Below are 19,474 nucleotides of genomic sequence, written 5' to 3' on the forward strand. Positions count from 1 at the left end.
GCTAGGTCTAGCTAGGACTCCAGAGAAATCCCACCACAGCATTACAATGAAAGCAGGACCCACTGACTTTCATGTTCTGAAGGAAGACACTTTTCTACTCCAGCAGGCTCCTCCCTCAGAAAACAAACCTGGTTACTGACAAAATATTTGGCTGATTTCCAGAGTCAGACAAACATTTTGAGGTTAAGCTTCTCTTAGTGAGCTCCGAGCCTGAAAGAAGGGAAGTGACAGAACTGCCTATGACAAAACCAACTCCACTTCTAAGTTCAGAACAGCTCTAAAATTCTGCTTGACATTGAGACCTTGATTGTTTTCTTTCATTCAGAACCCAAGAGAACTAAAGTCAAAATAAAGATCAAGCTTATGTGGGAAACTGAAAAGGGAGACCTATAAGCAGCTCTACACACAAAGTCTTTCTGGTTTTCTAAACATACAAACTGCCCACCTCTGCCTTTACCAGGCTGGAAACCTGAATCCTACATATTTGCAAACTTCATATGCAAGTTTGAAATTAGGGTCTTCATGCACTAAACCATTCTTAACAACTCAGTAGAAGTCTCAACCTAAAGTACAAAAGTAAGAACTGAGTAGTTTTGCTGTTATATGTTACACAACAATCCATCTCATTCACTGCTTTGCCTCTCACCATTTCAGAGCAAGCCATTTCAATACTAATCCCAGAGAATATGAGAAAAAACAAATTATTCTTGAGAGATTAGTGGTTAAAGGGGCTTGCTGTGTGTTCAGACAAGTGCTAGGCTGGCACAAGGAAAGAGCTGTAAAAGGAAAGCAGAAAACTGGAAGTAGAAGGAAGAGCTGCATGGCTGAACAACAAGGTGTTACCCACCATTTACCTAGACTCTGACATAAAACACTATTTTAGTCTTTTAGTTTTATTTTTCTATGTCAATACAATGGATTCTCTTTTTCAAGTCCATTTCTGACTTTGTTGGGACAACTTAAATTGTTACTGGGAGATCACACAACTCAGCACCTCTTTACCAGAGGCAATCATGCATTCCAGCCTCTTAACCACCTACAAAACACCAAAACCACTGTGTGCCTCCACCAGCAACATGAAATGATGGTTAAACCCTCCCTAACTTAGCTGGATCTAAACCTTTTGCTACTCTTAATAAGTAGGGAACATGCTTTACCAAAAGACTGTTCAAACCTGTGGTAAAAATTCTTTCACTTACTGAAGTTACTGCATAGGAATCACCTGGAAACAGCCAAAATAACATTTATCAAAATACTATGTGTCTTCCTGAAGAGACAAGACTTTGATACAAAGTATTATGAATTGATTTCTTACCATTGCTTCACACAAAAATATTTTTAGTATGACCAAGCACAGCTTGCTTGATGATTTCACTTGAGAAAAATTATTTGTTCATCTGAATCTAGAATTTGTTCTTAACAGCAGTGAAAATTTGAGTTTCGTTACCAAGCTCCTTGAAGTTCATCTTCCTCCAAGATGACAACTAATGGTTTTAGCTTGAAGATTTCATTTAGGCTGCAGCAAATATCTGCTATTTACAGCTTTCTAATCTGTTTTGTTGTCTTATCTTTGCTTGTAGTGTTAGCAGCTAGATCTCTGTTAGATCTGCAAGGACCTCAGCTCCAGACAAGGTGAGATGATTTATACTCTGCTGGCGACACTAAAATCTTCCCTGGGGAAAAATAGACTCTGTAGGTTAATTTAACCTGGCTCCTACTTCTTCAAAAAATTGGACTAGAGTATAGTCATGCCTTGACAAGCTTTGCTGCAGTTTCCATGAGCTATTAAGTATTACACAGAGTTCTTGTTGGGAACACAATTGTTAAAGCTCAGCATCTGTGAAAAATGATACATCTGTTTGAGCTGCACAGACAGAACTGCTCTGAACCCTCTTCCAAAGATCCTCAAGTTCTACATTCTGAATAAATTAAAGTACTGAGAGATGCCAAGATTATTTCCCTGAAAACCAGGAGTCATACAGTACTCAAGCCTCTACTGGAATTTCATCTTTGACGTCTGATTTGCCAGAACAAAAAGAGATACATCTTACTTTGAACAGCAATTTCAAAAATGGATGATGCAAAACTCAATCAGCTGGGCAAGAGCAAGGTCAACAGGTTATTACAGCAAAAAGGAGTTTTAATTACAGTATTGAAAATGCACTTCTTCAAAGACTGACTCCCCCAAACAGAAAGCGTTAATCCATGGAGGTTACACCTGTAATTTCCTAGGAAGAAATAGGGAGATGCAGCTTTTGGGCAGGAATCAGCAAAGATGGATTCAATTCCCACTGAGCTCACACAAACTCTACCTTTTTGATTCAACTTCATCTTTCCTATGGGGAGAGGCCTGTACAACTTTTCATGGACAGACTGGATGAAAAATGTCAGTAGCTATTACCACCACATTGTATTGTAAATGGATGTCATTATCATAATCCCAATGGTTTTGATTGAGCAATTACTCCTCCTACAGTCCAGTAGTTAAGGAAAAATATGAATATCAAAGTAAACATTACCTTATCTAACTTTCATTAGCTTTTCAAGACAACAAAGCTTTTTGATTTCCTGCAATCTGAACACAGAAATCCAAGGTAGCCCCGGAACTCAATATAAATATTAGTTAGACAGATTGATCTCTGTCAAATCCTTGCTAGGCTGTTTTGCTTTAACTACATAAACAAAGCACATTTTATCAAGGAATGCAGATGTTAATTTAGGTACAGAAATTATACAGGCTCAACAGAAGGATTATATTCCTGAGCCATCTTTCAGTCCCCAGAATGGTGAAATTTGTTGCCAGCACTCTAGAAAACACTTCTTAGTCCTAAAACCAAGTCCAGGTATAAAAATAATTGAATGTGTGTGAAGACATCTTCAATGTTTTCTAGAGAACCCCACTGAGGTGATACCTCTGTTCATGACATCCAAGTTTCCATAATTAAGAGCACATTTCCAGCACCACACATTTTCTTTTTAGGCACACTGGTGACACACTACAAGTTACACAGCAAGATATCTACATGGTTAAGCCTACAGACTGCATTTTGCTAATAATAAATGCTACATTTCTAGGTAAGGTATGCAAAAGTTCACTTTTCTGTTACTTGGAAACAGTAAATATTGAGTTACGAACTATTAGGCTACCCTGTCTATGACTGTGTGTAAAAGAGCAAACAGGCACAACAGAAGTACCAGGAACATTTAAAAATCATTTTTAACTGGTATTTTTAAGTTAGGTGAGTTTCATTTTGGCAATAAGCATGTATTTTCTGCTCAGCTGCTTCCCCAGAAATAAAGTATTTACCATATACAATACATGTCCCCATTTTGGAGCTGTGGGACTAGGAAGGATTCACAAAGCTGTAAGGCTAAGGTAGTCTTCCCTTCTTTTTCAGTGTTGCAGATGATCTCAATTCCACTCTTGCAATCAGTCCTCAACAAGTGCTATACAATCAAAATAAAATCGATTTAGATCAATTTGCTGACATGAAATCAAAACCAGTCAGACCTTGCTCTACTAAAAACTTCAGGAATTGCTATTAACACAGGATGGCTTTGGAATGGCTTTTGTGTACATCTATAAGTAAAGAATTTGGAGGTATTTCAAGGTCTTTCATATTTCTTAGAGTAATGACCAGCAGAATAATTGTCTGAGAAATTAAAATACAACACAAAAGCACTTTTTTGCTTGTTCTTGCCACTTTTCTTAAAACAAGGTTAAGAAAAGCATAATAATAATAAGATAAATAATTTTATCTACCAAATGCTATCAGTGATAAAATAGGGCCACATTCAGCTCAAGTAAATGTAATGTAAATGTAAATGATGCCCCATTTTACATATTGGGGCATCATTAAAAAACTTTAACAAAGCTACATAATGTATGATTAACATAAATTAGGCTCAAGTGCTTTTACTAAAATTGTCAATAGTAAAATAGTCAATACACTGAAGTCACAAAATATTTAGGAACTACATCTACAAGAATACTTGACCATGAAATTGCATTTAGGTCAACAAGATTTGTAGGCACTTCACATTCAACTTCTCCAAGCTTAAGCCAGCACTAAGTTGAGCAACAGCAGTGTGGCTGCCTGATTTTATGACATTTGGTTCCACAAAATCAGAGTTCCAAATGCTCCTCTTGACAACTCGTACACAGCAAGTATAAAGCACCACTTCATTTTAAAAAAGAAATGTATACTGACAAACAATACCTCCTGGAATAGCTGATCTTCTAATGGTGACATATAAAGACAGGTGAAAAGAGCTTGATGGAAATACAGATCTTTACTGATATCTGGATGATTTATGCAAGATTTGATAAGAGCCATTGCCTCAGGGATGCGTTCACAGGCAATAAGGTATCTGGCACGGAGTTCAAAGAACAGTGGATTTTCAGAGCTTAAATATTTGTTAACTGCACAGAAAAGAAAGATTTAAAGGCAATTAGAATATGAAGTCCAAACAACAAATATATCTAAATGTAATGTTGTTTTTAATAACAAATAATATCAAGAAAAATAAAGGCTCTGCTAAAAATTAAATTAAATACCATAAGAAACCTGTCCTTCTGCTTGGAAACAGAAATTGTTATTTATCTTAAATCAGTAATCTAATTCAGTATTTTGTTTCTAACAAGTTAACACAAGGTGTTGCAAAGGATTGGTAAAAATTATATTATATAGACGCAGATGTGAGCATTTTAAAGAAAGAAAATTCCCTCCTTTCTCCACAGTAGAATCCATGTGACAGTCAGAAGTACAAGATTGACATCACCTCCAAAGCTATAATTATAAGTATTTTAAAAAACCTCAAGAGACTCATTATCCATTAAAATATAAGACCTCAAAGTGGTGAAATGAGTTAACTACAATTCACATCCTAGTGCCTTAAACTTTGAATGCCTTGATTTTGCTTGCTTGGAAAACATATCTTCCTCTGAAAGTGCTATTGGACACAATTCCTATCTAAATACCTTTAAATTCTGGCTCCTAATTTCTGGAAATTTTTTTTTCAGCTCTCAAAGATAATATTAACACTAATATCGGAATGAAATAATTTCAAGTGAGATACTGAAAATACTCAACACTGAAGTAACTGGAAATTCAGAAATACCTAGAAGACATGCCTTGCACCTTTATTATAAAAGATCATACAGATTGTAGTATCTCTGTGGATTAAAAGTTAAAATACCACTAGCTACAAGGCTACAACTTCAGTGTTTCATGTTTTAAAGAAAGAAAGAATGAGATTGTCAATTTAAAGTCAGCGAAGGTTGAAAGTTTATCCCTTAGAAGGAATCCGTATTAATTACAAGCAACTTGAAGTGATACTTAAGAAATGGTTACTAAAATCCACAAACAGAACAAAGAATTTTTCCCCCCAAAATGAAGAGATTACTTGTACAATAAGCTTTCAATTAAAGCTTTTTTTTTTTTTTAGGACTGAAATAATTCCTTACCCTCAAACCCACAATTTCTCTAGCATCTTTATTTTTATGCAAGCTAGCAGTGTTCCATGCTAATGAACATTTAAGCAGTATCATTCAAGGTGTCAGGTTTCAATTTGATTTGTTAACAGATGCACTGTAAGAAAGAAACATCTCATTCCCATTATCCATTAGCACTTTTGAGAACAAAAGCTCAGAAAACAAGAGGACTAAAAGGCAAGCCAGTGTCCAATGGGGGCGATGAACTGCAAGAAAAAGTCATTATATGGAAAAGTCCTTAGAGCCAAGTAAAGGCCTCTCCTCTTGTGAATTACCACCCTTAGGATAATAAACTATATCCTCTGTTTTGTATGCAAGCATTACGGAAAAATAAGGCTGGAAATACTCAGTTTTGGTAAGTGCTAATGGTAAGAAAATGCTGCCCATCTAACAGGTGGCTGTAACATCCTTTTCTCTTAAAGGAGGGAGAACTGCACTGCACAGCTCAGCTCACCCTGCTCTACCATTCCCATCTGGTGTGGGGAACTCTCAGGTCCCTTTTGCTCCAGAAATGAGACTGACAGCCTCCTCTCCCAGGGAAGGGCATCTCCACACCCTACACCACTGCCAGCAGGAGCTCTCCAAGGATGGGGGTTCCTACAGCCTTCTCTGTTTCCAAACAGTTTCACTGATGCTGCTGGCAGGGCAGTGCTCCCTCCCTGTCCTGGAATGTCCTATTTTCCCATGGCAGCACACAGAGTTGTTCTAACCCCACAAACTGCCAGCTACAGTAGCATTTGGCCAAGCCTGAGAAACACTAAGAAACAACATTTATTCTTGCCCAGGCAGTGATGCTTTGCTTTAGAGCAACAGACATCAACCAGCACCTCAGAAAATCATTAATTGCTCCATCTGACTGCACTCTGTCATGTTCTCTTCTAGATGCCCACCTCATTCTTCCTAGTCCATTAGAAGTTGATTGTTCCTATATCTCAACCCTACTATTTTTCTTCCAACTCAATGACTGCTTTGTTTCCAGCCATCTCCAAAGAGATTGTGACATCTGAAAGTTTACTACAACTCCTCTAAAGACAGGCACAGAGAGGTTTGTCTTGGCCTAAGCTTGTCCATGGAGTTATTGAATCCAGGACAGGATTATGTAGTTCACACAAACTGATTTTTGCAAGGAATGGTTGGTGATTCAGCAATAATAGGCAGTTTTTCCTATTTAAATAACCCCTGAGGGAGCTACATGGCCAAGTTTCAAAATACACACTAAACACTGCTAGCCTATAAAGCAGCACAGGATGTTTGCTTTGTGTAAGACTTCACAAGAATCAAATTTTAGAGGAAGCAAGAGGAAGAAAGAACAGGCTTTCAAAATATAAATTATCTAAAATAAAACATTTGTCAGCACAGATGAGATGTGTCAAGGGTGTGTGTGAGGATATCAAGGTAAAAGGAGAGAAAATCTCTCAGCAGAGGGGAAGGAGATGCAGCCTGAAACAAAAGGGAACAAAGTGCTCATCTAGTGACAACAGGTCTCATTCTTGCTCTGCCAGGTTAAAAACAAACATCCTCAAACTATTACCCATCATAGAGAGGATTCATGATGACCAAGAGAATCATTACAGCAAAGGACTAAACTAATTCTTCGCTGGAGAGACGGAGATCAAGACCTAATTTCTCATCATAATTACCAAAATCATGCAATGCAGAACAAAACAAGGTTCATCTTGGTTTTCATTTTCTTTCTGCAGGTGTTTGACCAGAACTTTATGAGATATATAATAAAAATCATGGGTAAATCTGTTGCTCAAGCAGTTGTTTCACAAAAGAGACAGAACAACAAAGGCATAATGATGTTGATTTGCTATCAAAACCCTTGTTCTGGTTAAGGAGGCAGCTCACTGAGCTGTCCTGACTTTTGTGCTCTTCCTCTCTCTCAGTGGACACACTGTCACAAACACAGTGATGAGTTTCTATCAGGCACTTCATCATAACAGAGAAGAGCTGGCATTTTCCATCACTATCAAACTAAAAACAACTTTTAAGAGCTCCCCTGTGAACATTGTTGCTTAATATGTTAGTAAAGACTTGACTGTAGCTTGGGTATTTTTCCTCTCAGGAAGTTTCATTAGCATTCCAGTGATTTTGTTCCCATGCATTGCACCTTTCCCAGCTCCAGGAATTACATGTCCATAAAAAGAAAGCAGCTGTCACATGTAGCCATGGGCATCATTGGAAACAGAACCAAGAAAAGCCACAACTATTTACAACTGAAGAGAAAAATTAAATGAGTCAGAGTGCCAGGAGACAAATACACGTCAGATCCTCTCCAAACATGTTATTTCAGGAGTCTAACTGAAGTCAAGTTGGTCTCCATGCTTTAAATGTACACTTAGATTTGGGAAATCCACCCTGTGAATTTTATGAACTACTCCATAGTTGCCTGTGTCTGACCAATCTGATCTCTACGTTATAAGAGCAGACTTAAATTAGCAAAGAAATTCAGCTTTCTTTCAAACAAAAAAGGGACCAGCACATTTTACTACAGAAAAAATAGTTAAAACACTGTGCAATGCCAGCAGATAACACCTGAACCTGTGTATTTTAAAAAAGCATAACTGAACACGTTTTTCAGTACTGTAGAAAATTAGTGTGATAAATGAAGTACCTAATTCCTGTGACACAGGCTTTGCTTTAAGAATTGCTTGTAATACTGGATCCTCCCATGGTCCACCATCTCGAATTATTCGAGTCACTAGTTCCAGGTTCAGATTCCTGTATTTATGTAGAAGGTTCTGACATTCCTAAGGGTAAAAATAGAAACAATTAGACAGAATAACAAGATGTTGTCTAAAAACAAGCTATCCCAAAGATACAAACCAGGAAACCCATGCATGGCTGAGTATTTCCTCACTCAATAATTTGAGCTACAAAGTCTTTCATTGATGATACAGAAAGCCCTAAAGCAACAACTGATCTTATACATATACATACAAATAGAAATACAGAACTGTTGAAGGCCAAATTCATGGCTTCTACAGCCCTCAGAAAGAGTCTTCCATTTGTATAACAATGCAAAACCAACTTGGATTGGAGATATTACTGGCACAAGCCTTCACCTCATGGCAGTCTGCACAGATTTAGACATGTTGAGCTGGATTTGTGATTTCTGAGGGAAAAACTGAATTAAGCCATGAGTCACCAGCCCTCAAGCAACCATTTTTCTCCAAATCTCTACATAACAGGAATTATGTTTGCCTGTAATATCATGGAATGCTTTAGCCAGCCATGATTTTCACATGTCAAGTTCCCTATCATCCTCACACATTATTTGCTGTAAAAGTGTCAACAACACCATTAATCAACAGAAAATTTTAGTAATGAGAGAGTTCTCTAATATTGGAACAAAAAATGCAGCAGAAGAATGGCTTCCATCCACATACAATTACCTGCTTTTCACTGCCAGTCTGATTCCACAACTGATGCAGAAACAGTGCTGGCACATTAATTTGGAGAAGCAGTAATAGACAGGTATCAACATAAAAACAAAGGAAGAGCTTTTTCTCAAACTATAGTTCCATGAGCAGTATTAATAGAGACAACTCAGGCTTTCATCCTTCCTTTCCCTACAAAGTTTCCTCTCATGGTGGCACAACCCAAAAAATCCCTTTGGGTATATTAAAAAAAAAAAAAAATCCAAACAAACCAAACCCCACACTTACCTGGCAAAGCAAGATTTTAATTCAGGGTCATTTATCGTATGCAGTTGTACATAGACATAGAAAACTCTGTCCCAATCTACCCAAGAATAGAACAAATTAAACTATCCATTTTCAGTCTTCACTGAGATGAAGCTTCAATTTCAAATTTAGTGTTTAAAACCAGAGGGGAAACATGAGATCTCATGTCATTAACTGAATGACATGAAGCTCTAAATAGACATAAACAAGCAAAGTTTCTTTCACTATAATGGCACGTTTCCTCCAGGTCATATATTCACAAAAACTAACTTTACATCTACTAAAATAATATTAAAAGTTTATATGAAAGTAGGCAACACTACCTGGATTGAACCTAAAATATCTTTCAAAGGATCTTCATAGAACTCATCCTTTCCAAAGAACAGCAGCAATTCAAAAAAACTCCTAAAAAACAGAAGTAGTGACAAGTCAAACTAAACACATTCTTTAAAAAAATGAAGCTACTGTAAGTCTCTTACTTTTAGCAGCACTCAAACCAAAACTAGAAATTCTGTGAATTCTAGACTAGTGCCATGTGAAGTCACTCAAAGGTTTTTGGTGGCCAACAATTCCTGTTTTCAGGCACTTTCTACAAACACAATTTCTTTCATTTCAGCCTGTCATGTCATAACTGAAGACTCTCTATTAAGATGTTGGTTTAAAGGTATTATTTTATATTTTCAAAAAAAGCTTTTTAAGATTATTTAGAAAAGCACAGCTTTTGTGCAAATATGCAAACAAAACTACCTTCACCTTCTGTGTGGCATTCAAATTCATACAACTCGAATTTTACCACCACCAAGTTTTTAAGCAGATCAGGTCTCTGTCCAGCAAGATGAATTCACAAGTGTTACCCCAAAAAGAGGTGGCAGAAATGGGTGAAGAAAGGACTAATACTTTCAACAGCTGCTTAGATTCAAACTGATTTGTGGCCTCCATGGTTATCATTTTAAAATACTGGTCTAGCATTTTATTTCTTTTAAATCCTGTTACAGAATCAGAGAGGTTGGTAAAAAGCAGCTTTCCAGATCTCCTTTCAATTCAGGTTTTTGTTTATAAAAGCTTCCTTCCAGATAATGCAGTTGAGTGAATTCAATCAAAAACTTGGCAGTCGTGGATCTGCAGTGCAACTGTTACTGTTCTGCCTGAAGATTCTGAGAAATTTCATTTCTACTTGGAAAAAGTACCAGGCAGGCACTACACTAAACTAATGAGATGCAATTGCTGATTGAGAAAGTCAAGAGCAGCAGACAAAAACTGAGCAACTCTCCAAGGGACAGGCAGGACTTCAAAAAATATTGTGCAAATTAAAGGCATTTTTTTTCTCCTCAGTAACATTTTCAGGAATACTGTGCATTAAAAAAAGTCTTAATGCTCACAGACAAAATGAAGTTTTCCATAGGAATAATGGAAAAGTACTGTAAAATTAGATTTCCAATAGATTATGCCGAAGTAATTTTTTTTTTTCTAACTAATGATTAACTATGCCAAAAACAGGCTTAGAGAAATAGATACAAACTTATGTTCAGTGACAGAATTTCTCTCAAGGCTAAGTCTGTGAATCTCAATTCAAATATGCAATGAAAAAAACAATCCCTACCCAAATAAGTATGTGGTTCTGAAAAAACATTAGCTCATTTCATGTTAAACAAAATTTTGCAGCATACTTGACTCTCAGGAAAGGTCAGCCATGAGTCATATCATGATCTGGCAAGCAACCAAACTGGAACTTAAATAATAAGACAAAACTAGTTAGAGTAAATGATGTTAAATTTGCTTTGCCTGATTTAAAAAGAAGAGGATCTTGCAAAAAAAAAAAATCTGGAAATCAATAGTGAATAAGTCTAAACTACAATTTTCTGCGTTATCAAGGCACTTGTTCACGGTCTAATAAAGGAAGCCATCAAAATATTTTTATTTCCTCATCACCAGTCTCCAGTTAAAATTACTACAGTCAGTTCCAACTTTATTTCAAAACTGTCTGCAGCACTGCATATCCACATTTATATCCATCCAGATTGATCACATCACTGCTTTGACATCAGAAGATTGCCTAAAACCACCAGTGTGGCACCATTATAGAACCCCCCTGATATTAATGCAGATGCTGCTTCATTTGCTATGAATAGCAAGGTTATCAAGTATAGGAAATAAACCAGTTGCTCCTGTTAACAGTTTATTGTCTGGTTACCAAGGAAATCTCATTCAAAGATGACAACACAGAGTTTTGCTCTCCAAGAACTAAGACCTAATATACAGTGAATTTTCAAAAGAGATTCGAGCAAGGTTGCCCAGGTAACTGCAGCTACTAAGCCTTGGGATTCCTTTATATCACATCACATGCAAAACTGTGCCAGCCAGACAGAAGAATAAATAATGTCACATCCTAGAATGGAAGCAAATCTCATGGAGTAAACCCACTCTCAAAAATCAAAATAGACAAAGGTGACAAGAACTCAGTGACCAATTTACTTCTTGATTATCAGAATGTATCCATCCAAAAAAATACCTGAATTTCCACCTTTTTACCTCCCAAGCTTTGCTATTTAAAAGTACATATAAACATGGTTTGAACTTCGTAGGTTTTTTCCTTAAAACTAGTGAAAAAACCCACTGCAACAGATGTCACCATGTTTTGATGTAACTTTGAAAATTGTGGTCTTATGATGCCATAAATAGTCCTCTGTCAAACAGTTTCACAGACACCAAACAGGAAATGTCCACAGTGAAGCTTCACCAGCATTTCAAGGCAGCATTTCTTTTTTCTTATGTACTTATTACCCTGACACTTCCCATCTTCATGTGGGAAAATGACCAATGCATCAAGAAACTTGAAATTAGAGCAAAATTTTACACAACATCCTGCAATTCTTGAGGCTGAATGTGACTTTGGGACAGTTTACTCGTCATGCAGTTATTCCTGCAAGTGTTTTGATGACTCAAACATAAAAATCTATACAATTTTAAAGTAATTGACTTCTTAAGAAATTTATCTTAAGAAGTACTTAGCTTATTACATCACTAGAAGTACAGAAGTAAAAATTTGAGATAAATTATTTTAAATTATCTACTGGCAAAGGCTGGTCTTCAAATACTCCAAAATAAGGTTATGATGATCACTTATTTCTTAGATTATTCATTTTGCCAGACATCCCTTATGACAAAACACTGTCATAGCCAATTTGACTATTAAACAAGGACACAAAAAAGACGAAACTAAATTCTAGTCAGCAATTCTTGGTTCTGTAAAAGCCCTCTGGGGAGCTCTTGAGGATCTGAAACCCTTGTGCCATGCTATTGCAAAGGAAGGAATAACAAAAAAGAAGAAGTACTCACAAAGCAAGGCTACTCAGTACATACTGCACGTGCTCACATTCGGCTGGGAAGGACACACAGGCAGACGTGAAGCAGCACAGCGCCGTCTGCAGCACCTGCAGCTGAGGCAAAGGGACCTGCCATCTCCCAGCATAGTCTTCAACAACCTAGGCAAAACCATGGAAATACAGATTGTTATGTAAAACATCCCCCTTGAGCAGAAAGGGGAAGCAGTTAATGCTATACCTGCTTTAGCTCCCCGCCTTCTCCCTCAGGAGCAGAGTTTGTAACCTAAAAAATGTGACTGTTTTCTGGTTTATGACCTATGTCATGAAAGGAATAGCACAAGGGACCTTCAGCTATTCTTTTCAGAGGATAAGACAGGAAATACCTTCTTCTTATGCTGTGCCACAGTAGATATTGCTCTTTGCATTTAAACACAAGCTTTTATTTTGGAAGTGGATGCAAATTAGAGAGTCTGTAACAACATCCAAACGTTCTAGTCTAAAAATTTTCCAAGAGGGGAAAGAGTAACCCACACTCTTCCAGCCTTTATGTCACACAGTCACGAACATTCCAGCCACTCTTCCTTATCTGATCAAATGAGTAAATTTGGCTTTATTTAGACCTAGGATGGATCTAAGGCAACGGCAGCTGAGATGGATCCATACTTGTATGTAGATTCTAAGTTTCCCAAACTTACTTTAGTAACTTGTTTGAAAAACTGTTAGCGTAGTGCAGCAAATATCTAAGTCAACTGAAGAAGAATTAGCAGACTTGTAGATAAATACTCTTCCTCTTAAGAGTAAACATTTTAAAAGATAGTTCTGCCTCACAGATCTATTAAGAGTTCCCTGAAATAGTTGTAGCCAAGTCCCTTTTATAGAAAACCACAAAAGCCTTAGAAAAACAAAGCAGACAGAAATAAAAAAACATCCTTTAGAGGTGTGAGCCTCCAAAAGGTCAAACAAAGGTGGAAATAAAGCATCACTTCCCACCAGGATGTTTCACAATGCTTGCACTTGATGGGCACACTATAGATATGTTCATAAATTATTTCAAGCAATAAAACAACATTTTGTGTCCTACTGTACAGCCCTCACTGCACCTCCAGCACTCATCTGAAGTAATGTAAGCTCAATTAGGGATTAATGGGCAGGGAACAGCCTCTCCTCAAAAAAAGCCATCAGTCCCAGTCTGCACCAGCTCCTCTGCCACACAAATACCAGAGCCAGCAGAGAAAGGAACACTGCAGCAACACCACCTTGTCCTGGCAGTGGGTCTGCAACTCAAATGTACCAAAATACATTGACAGCAACAGTCCCCCCATCCCAAACTGCTCAGGATTTTAGCAAATTTTTCCTGAATGTAGATAACCTGAAATCATGAATTCATCAGTCACAGGAAAAAAGAAATCTAACTGGTGAATTCTCAGAAGACTTGCAACAATCAGGAAAAGATGGGGAAGTGGGGAGTGTGTGGACAAAAAGCTAAACTAAGCATAAAATAATAAATTCCAAACCACACTTCACACACATTCTATACAGAAGGAGAGGCAGAGAATATTGTACACCTCAATGTCTGTTTTTAAGTTATCTCATGGCATAGCTTTTTCTGTAATAGAAACCTTTCCTTTGTACAAAATACTCCAGATGCCATGCTTTGAAACAGGACTGCAAAGCAAAACATAAATAAAAGTTTATCAGCACATTTTGAACAGGCACTCCAATTTCAATACAAAGAAGAACATAACACTGTCAAAGCACAGTGGCCTTGTTCAATACACAGCAAAGAAAATCAGAAGGAAAGCAACCTTTTTATGTGAATTTCTGCAACAGGTGCTTTCAAAGTCTCTGGTAGGGTGCAATTTTTAATATCCTTAAAGCATCACCCTCCAGTCTGTCTGCACCTGCCATTGCTAATAACCATGAAGGGACTGGGCCTTTTTGTTTTCCCTCTCTCATTCAGAGCAGATCAAGGCACTGAAAGGAGGCTGAAGCACCTTCCTGACACCAAACCCCCCATTCAGTTCCACCTTTCTCCCACACCAATACACTGCTTCCCTTCTTTAATAGGTTTTAATAACTCAGAGGAAAATCCAAGACTCAGATGTGTCCCATTAAAAAGATCAAGACTAGACTGATCAAAAATTTCTGAGCACACAGCTAACTAAGGCAGCTAATCCCCAAAATAACAAGGCAATAATTAAAAGCCTGGACTACAGCAGTGAAAACAATAGCTTTTCTTGGAATATTACATTTAACTGATTAATTATACACATATATTTTAAGTTATTATATATGCATATACAGAGTTGGAACTGATTAATTCTATACATCTATTTTAAGTGATTAAATATGCACATATAAAGTTATTTGGCTGTATTTCAAAGACTTTAGAGAAACAGCATTCAAATAATTAGATTTGCAAATACACAGGACACAAGCCCCAAATGTTTTATGCAGTGCTAGGCTGGAAGTTGCTACAGCTTTTCCTATTCCTCCACACAACAGAAAAAAAAAAAAAAAAAAAAAAAAAGGAAACTACAAATCCCACCAATTCTAAAAGTTTAGCATTACTAGGATTTCAAACATGGTTACTCCCATAGCTTCTTGTGAGATTTAACAGTAAAGTCACCACAGGATTAAACTCACAACAATTCTGAGAGTTTTTCTCTTTATAGTTTTCAGACATAGAAAGCTTCTGGGCAAATACAATGGTTGTCATTCATTATAATAAACATATGTAAGGGTTGTCACATGAGAGGACAAACCCAAAAAGGGCAAGCTTAGAAAAATGAAAGTTTCCTGAAAATTAAAATCCGTAATTAAAAGCACCCACCACAGTTGCCTGATCAGCAGAAATACCAGAGCTGCTCAAACACCAAAGTTCAGCTCTAGAACTTGAGTAATACTACATTTACTCTTCCTGGAAACATCACAAGAAACAATCACAGCTTTTTAACTGTCTTTTGAACCTGTTCAGTGGATGAAGAGCATTTTGTTTTGTTTCCAAATACAAACAAGCCAACCATGTCCTTACAAATAAGGATTTTGCTATCCAAATAGAGAGTAGGAAAAGCCTGATGATTTTAGGGTAATATGAAATATTACTTGACATGTAAAAGTTGAAAATTGCTTTATACAAAAATATGTAAGCAATGTCTTTACTGCAATTCACATGTGAATATTACATAAGGAGTAACCAAACATAATCACACTTCTGGCAAAAGAAAACACATCACCCAGCAACAGCATGACACATCCATGAGACAAGTTTCTACCCTTAAAGCTAAATGCACTCCCCCTACTCACCAAAATCTCATCCATCTCCTCAGCCTGCTTGAGGCAAGAACAATTCCCAAGATTGGGTACCATATGCCCATTACATTTAGCCAGCCAAAAAGTCATGTGTGTTTATAGTCTGTCACTTGCACAACAGTGAAAACTATACACCAACTCTAGAAAAGCAGTTTGGGCTGACTGGAGCACTGATTTACAGCTGAGAGATAAATATATATACTGAAAAGTAGAAATATTCATCCTCATCTCTTGATTAGCATCTGGCCCCCCAAATGAAAGTCAACTAATTAAAGGAATTGTTTTGCTCACGTATGAGCAAGAACTGCCAATCTTGTGAACACACAAATGCTCACATCCACATCACTGGTAACCAGTAAAATACAATTTATTCGGTGTATCAGTGAAAAAGGACAATTACTTCTTTTCCTCATCTAAACAAAAGGACAGAACTTTTGGACTTTTGCATTACCTCCTGCACTAAGTGTGCCTTCTCTAAGAAGGCCATGAAGCAAAGCCATCAGCCAGAAGCATTACTCAGTGGAGATCCTCCCCTTAGGTATAAAAACCTGCAACTCCTTTCTAAGTTATAATCCTGATACATTTTTCCAAGGAAAAATAACGAGCATACAAAAGTTATACTTAACAAAAAGGCATTAAAACCTGAAGAAGCTTTTTCCATACAAAAGCTATACTTAATGAAAAGGCGTTAAAACCTGGAGAAGTAGCAATACCAAGAAGTTTCAAAGGTCGAAGAGGAAAGTTTCAGAAAAGTAAGATGCTACAAAGATCAAGAAAAGCCTCCAATGTATCGCACAAATGTTTCTTTTGGAAAATAGTAACTCCTTAATCCTACTTGTAAAACAGGGAGATCATTTCCCCGAGTAAAGCTGAAAGGACAGCAGGCACAAAAGCTGATGAGAACTACCCTGAGTATGTGAATAAGAAAAGATTTTATGATGCTAATGACAAGAGCACTGAAGACTGGAAGCCTGGAGGAGTCAATCTTCAGATAAAGAGGTTGCAAATCAACTGCTATTGTGAATTCTCATGAACTGACTGAGGAGTCAAGTGCACTTCACCCACCGGAGCCCAGTTCTGCATGACAGACCCTTATCAGTTTTCCCATCAAGTGCCAGAGGAAGGAGGAGTGACACTACCCATCCCAGGCTAAGCACAACCTTCTGCACACACAGCTAAGTCCTCACCACAACTGGAAGCTCACCTTGGCATCAAAAAGCACGAGGTTTTGCCACATCTATTTCATAAGGATTTCCTTTTGAACGTGAATTCATTTGAAACTCAAGCAACACAGTACTAAACTACCAATAAGTACACTGAACATACTGGTTTCCACCAGTCCCACATGTAAAAAAACATCATGACAGGTTAATTTTTAAATTTAAATTGTTTCAAGCAGTTGTGGTAATCTTTGAAATTTAGTTACTGGAATGTATAACAGGCCCATTGCAAGCATTCATGTAACAAGCAGTATCCATATTCAAAACCATGAAGAAGTCAAATATTACTTACAATGGTGCCCTTATAATTTGAGCCATTAACAAGGATAAAGCATATTTGTTCAGGAAGGTACAAAAACCCCAAAACATCAACACCACAAATTATTACACAAGCAAATAGGAAGTGAAAAATTACAGATTGTGCCTTTTCAGAGAAATAAGCTTCAAGGATGTTGAAGAGATCATTTTTCCCTACAAGTATTCATGTGAACAAGACTGGTGTAGCTGAGCCTTAAAATGGTGTATGTAGATCAAATATGGATCCCAAAGGTCCAAAATTTGATAAAATAAAAGTTTCGCATAACCTAAAAGTTTGGGGAGGTTTTCTTTGCACTTGTTTTGTTTTTTAATATAAAAACAACTTAACCACTATTGATCTGAAGCCCAGAGTAGGAGACAAAAGCAAATACTTGCAAATTTAGACACAAAAAGTGTGAAACTACATTAACACCAAAGTCAGAAGAACAAACATCTAAAGTTGTATATTTTTTTACTTCCATCACCACAAAGCAAGACAAAGAATAGTTGAGTCACACACCCCTCCCTGCCTTTTTTTTTTTGCCTGCTAAAATAAAGCCAGGAAACACCATCTTCTCTGGTGTGTTACTATATTTTACTACTTAACATTTTATAAGCCCAAGAATTGTTTTTCCACCAATTAATGTAAGCAAAGGAGGTAATCTTTCTCTCAGGAGTGGGATGATGCTGGAAGGCTGTAAGGTGATGCCACAGGAAGAACAGATCAAGGAGTGTTTACCCCTCACAGCATCACCTTGTTACTTGAGATGAACTCACCTGGTGTTTATTGCATAAAATAACATCTAGTACAGTTATGCAGCCCTGAGGACAACTACAGAAATGCTGCAAGCAACTTGTAATATTTTGATAGTACTTAAAGTTATGAGAAAATACCCCAAAAATGAAATTGATTTCTTTTTCTAGTTAATAAAACTGTATCCACTTCCATTGCAATGAAGGAAGCGACATCCATTTTCCAACTCACCATTAAAGTTTGTTTTTAAGCCAAATAAAATTGGAAATTCATCCTTCCAGTTACAAAAGTATTCCCTTAAACCCTCATACCAAAAAAGTCACCATTTATGCTGTTTTCACTGCCCGTCACCATTTGTATTTGTCTCTCAGGAGCCTCTCAATGGCTGAGAAACCTCATGAAAGAATTGCAAATTCTGCATACAAACACAAGCTGAAACTCCTCCAAACGTTTAGGCTGAAGGAGTTTCTTCTAGGTACCACCTTTCAAATGTCTTTAACTTACAAAGTAGTTACAGATGCGTTATTCTTTTGCCTGCCAAAGCTGGGAACAGCAGATTTGTTTTTCCCAACATCCAAGTGGGCTTGGAACTCCACAAATAAGAGGAAAAGCCACATCAGCAGATTAAAGAAAGTAACACAGAAACAGCTGGTGAGATGCATAAGCTGGGCACTTGACTCATCTTCCAACTGTCTTTTTTCCCTTCCAGCCATAGAAAGTTTGATTTCTGCTCTGCCCATGTCATCAATCTCAAATAAAATTCCAAGAAAGCATTTTATTCCATATTCCCTTGAAGGATTCAGGCTGTAATGACTCTCTATGACCACAAACACCTACAAGACACAGCTCCCAAAACTATAAATGGGCTTCAAGATGCCACATTCCAGCTGCATCTTGTATCCCTAAATTGTGATTACCCAGAGATTTATGGAAAGTGCTCTCATAATCCTGACACCTCATCTTTTTTAACTGGTACTTAATTGATCCAAAAGTCAAGTTGAGCTACAATACTCCAGGCCTCAAGAGAACTGAACCTGGCTGTTTACAGCAGATTTTTTTACCTTTCTAACATCACTTAAGGATAATAGATGTGCACACCAGTGCGTTTCAAGCTCTAAGGCACTCTCTTAAAGATCAGTAGGATTTTCTGTGTACAGAAAACAGATCTACAGACTGGAAAAGGCTTTATTTACACCTTGCTGCATTTCTCCTGTACTTCTTACTGAGAGATGCTCACAGACTTCATCAGCTTAACTACAAGCAATCTAAACAATATTATTTTCAGGTGACAGCAAGCTGCAGCACCATGTCTGAAGCACAGCCAAGTGTTTTGATAGATTGTTATTCTGAAAATAACTATGTTTCTTTTGGGGAGTCCAAATTCA

General features: G+C 37.2%; 1 protein-coding gene across 1 annotated transcript in view; it reads right to left on the reverse strand.

Moving 5' to 3' along the window:
- ZNF654 (zinc finger protein 654) overlaps positions 1-19,474 on the reverse strand; it is a 30,212-nt gene that overhangs the window by 8,732 nt on the left and 2,006 nt on the right. The window contains exons 2-6 of the mRNA XM_053970930.1: positions 12,520-12,665; positions 9,507-9,588; positions 8,112-8,247; positions 4,221-4,423; positions 3,308-3,447 (exon numbers count right to left, since the gene is read on the reverse strand). Coding sequence (XP_053826905.1) covers positions 3,308-3,447; positions 4,221-4,423; positions 8,112-8,247; positions 9,507-9,588; positions 12,520-12,665 — 707 coding nt within the window. The remainder of the gene's footprint in view (positions 1-3,307; positions 3,448-4,220; positions 4,424-8,111; positions 8,248-9,506; positions 9,589-12,519; positions 12,666-19,474) is intronic.

Source organism: Vidua macroura, chromosome 2, assembly GCF_024509145.1.
Source record: "Vidua macroura isolate BioBank_ID:100142 chromosome 2, ASM2450914v1, whole genome shotgun sequence".
Classification (NCBI taxonomy): Eukaryota; Metazoa; Chordata; class Aves; order Passeriformes; family Viduidae; genus Vidua; species Vidua macroura.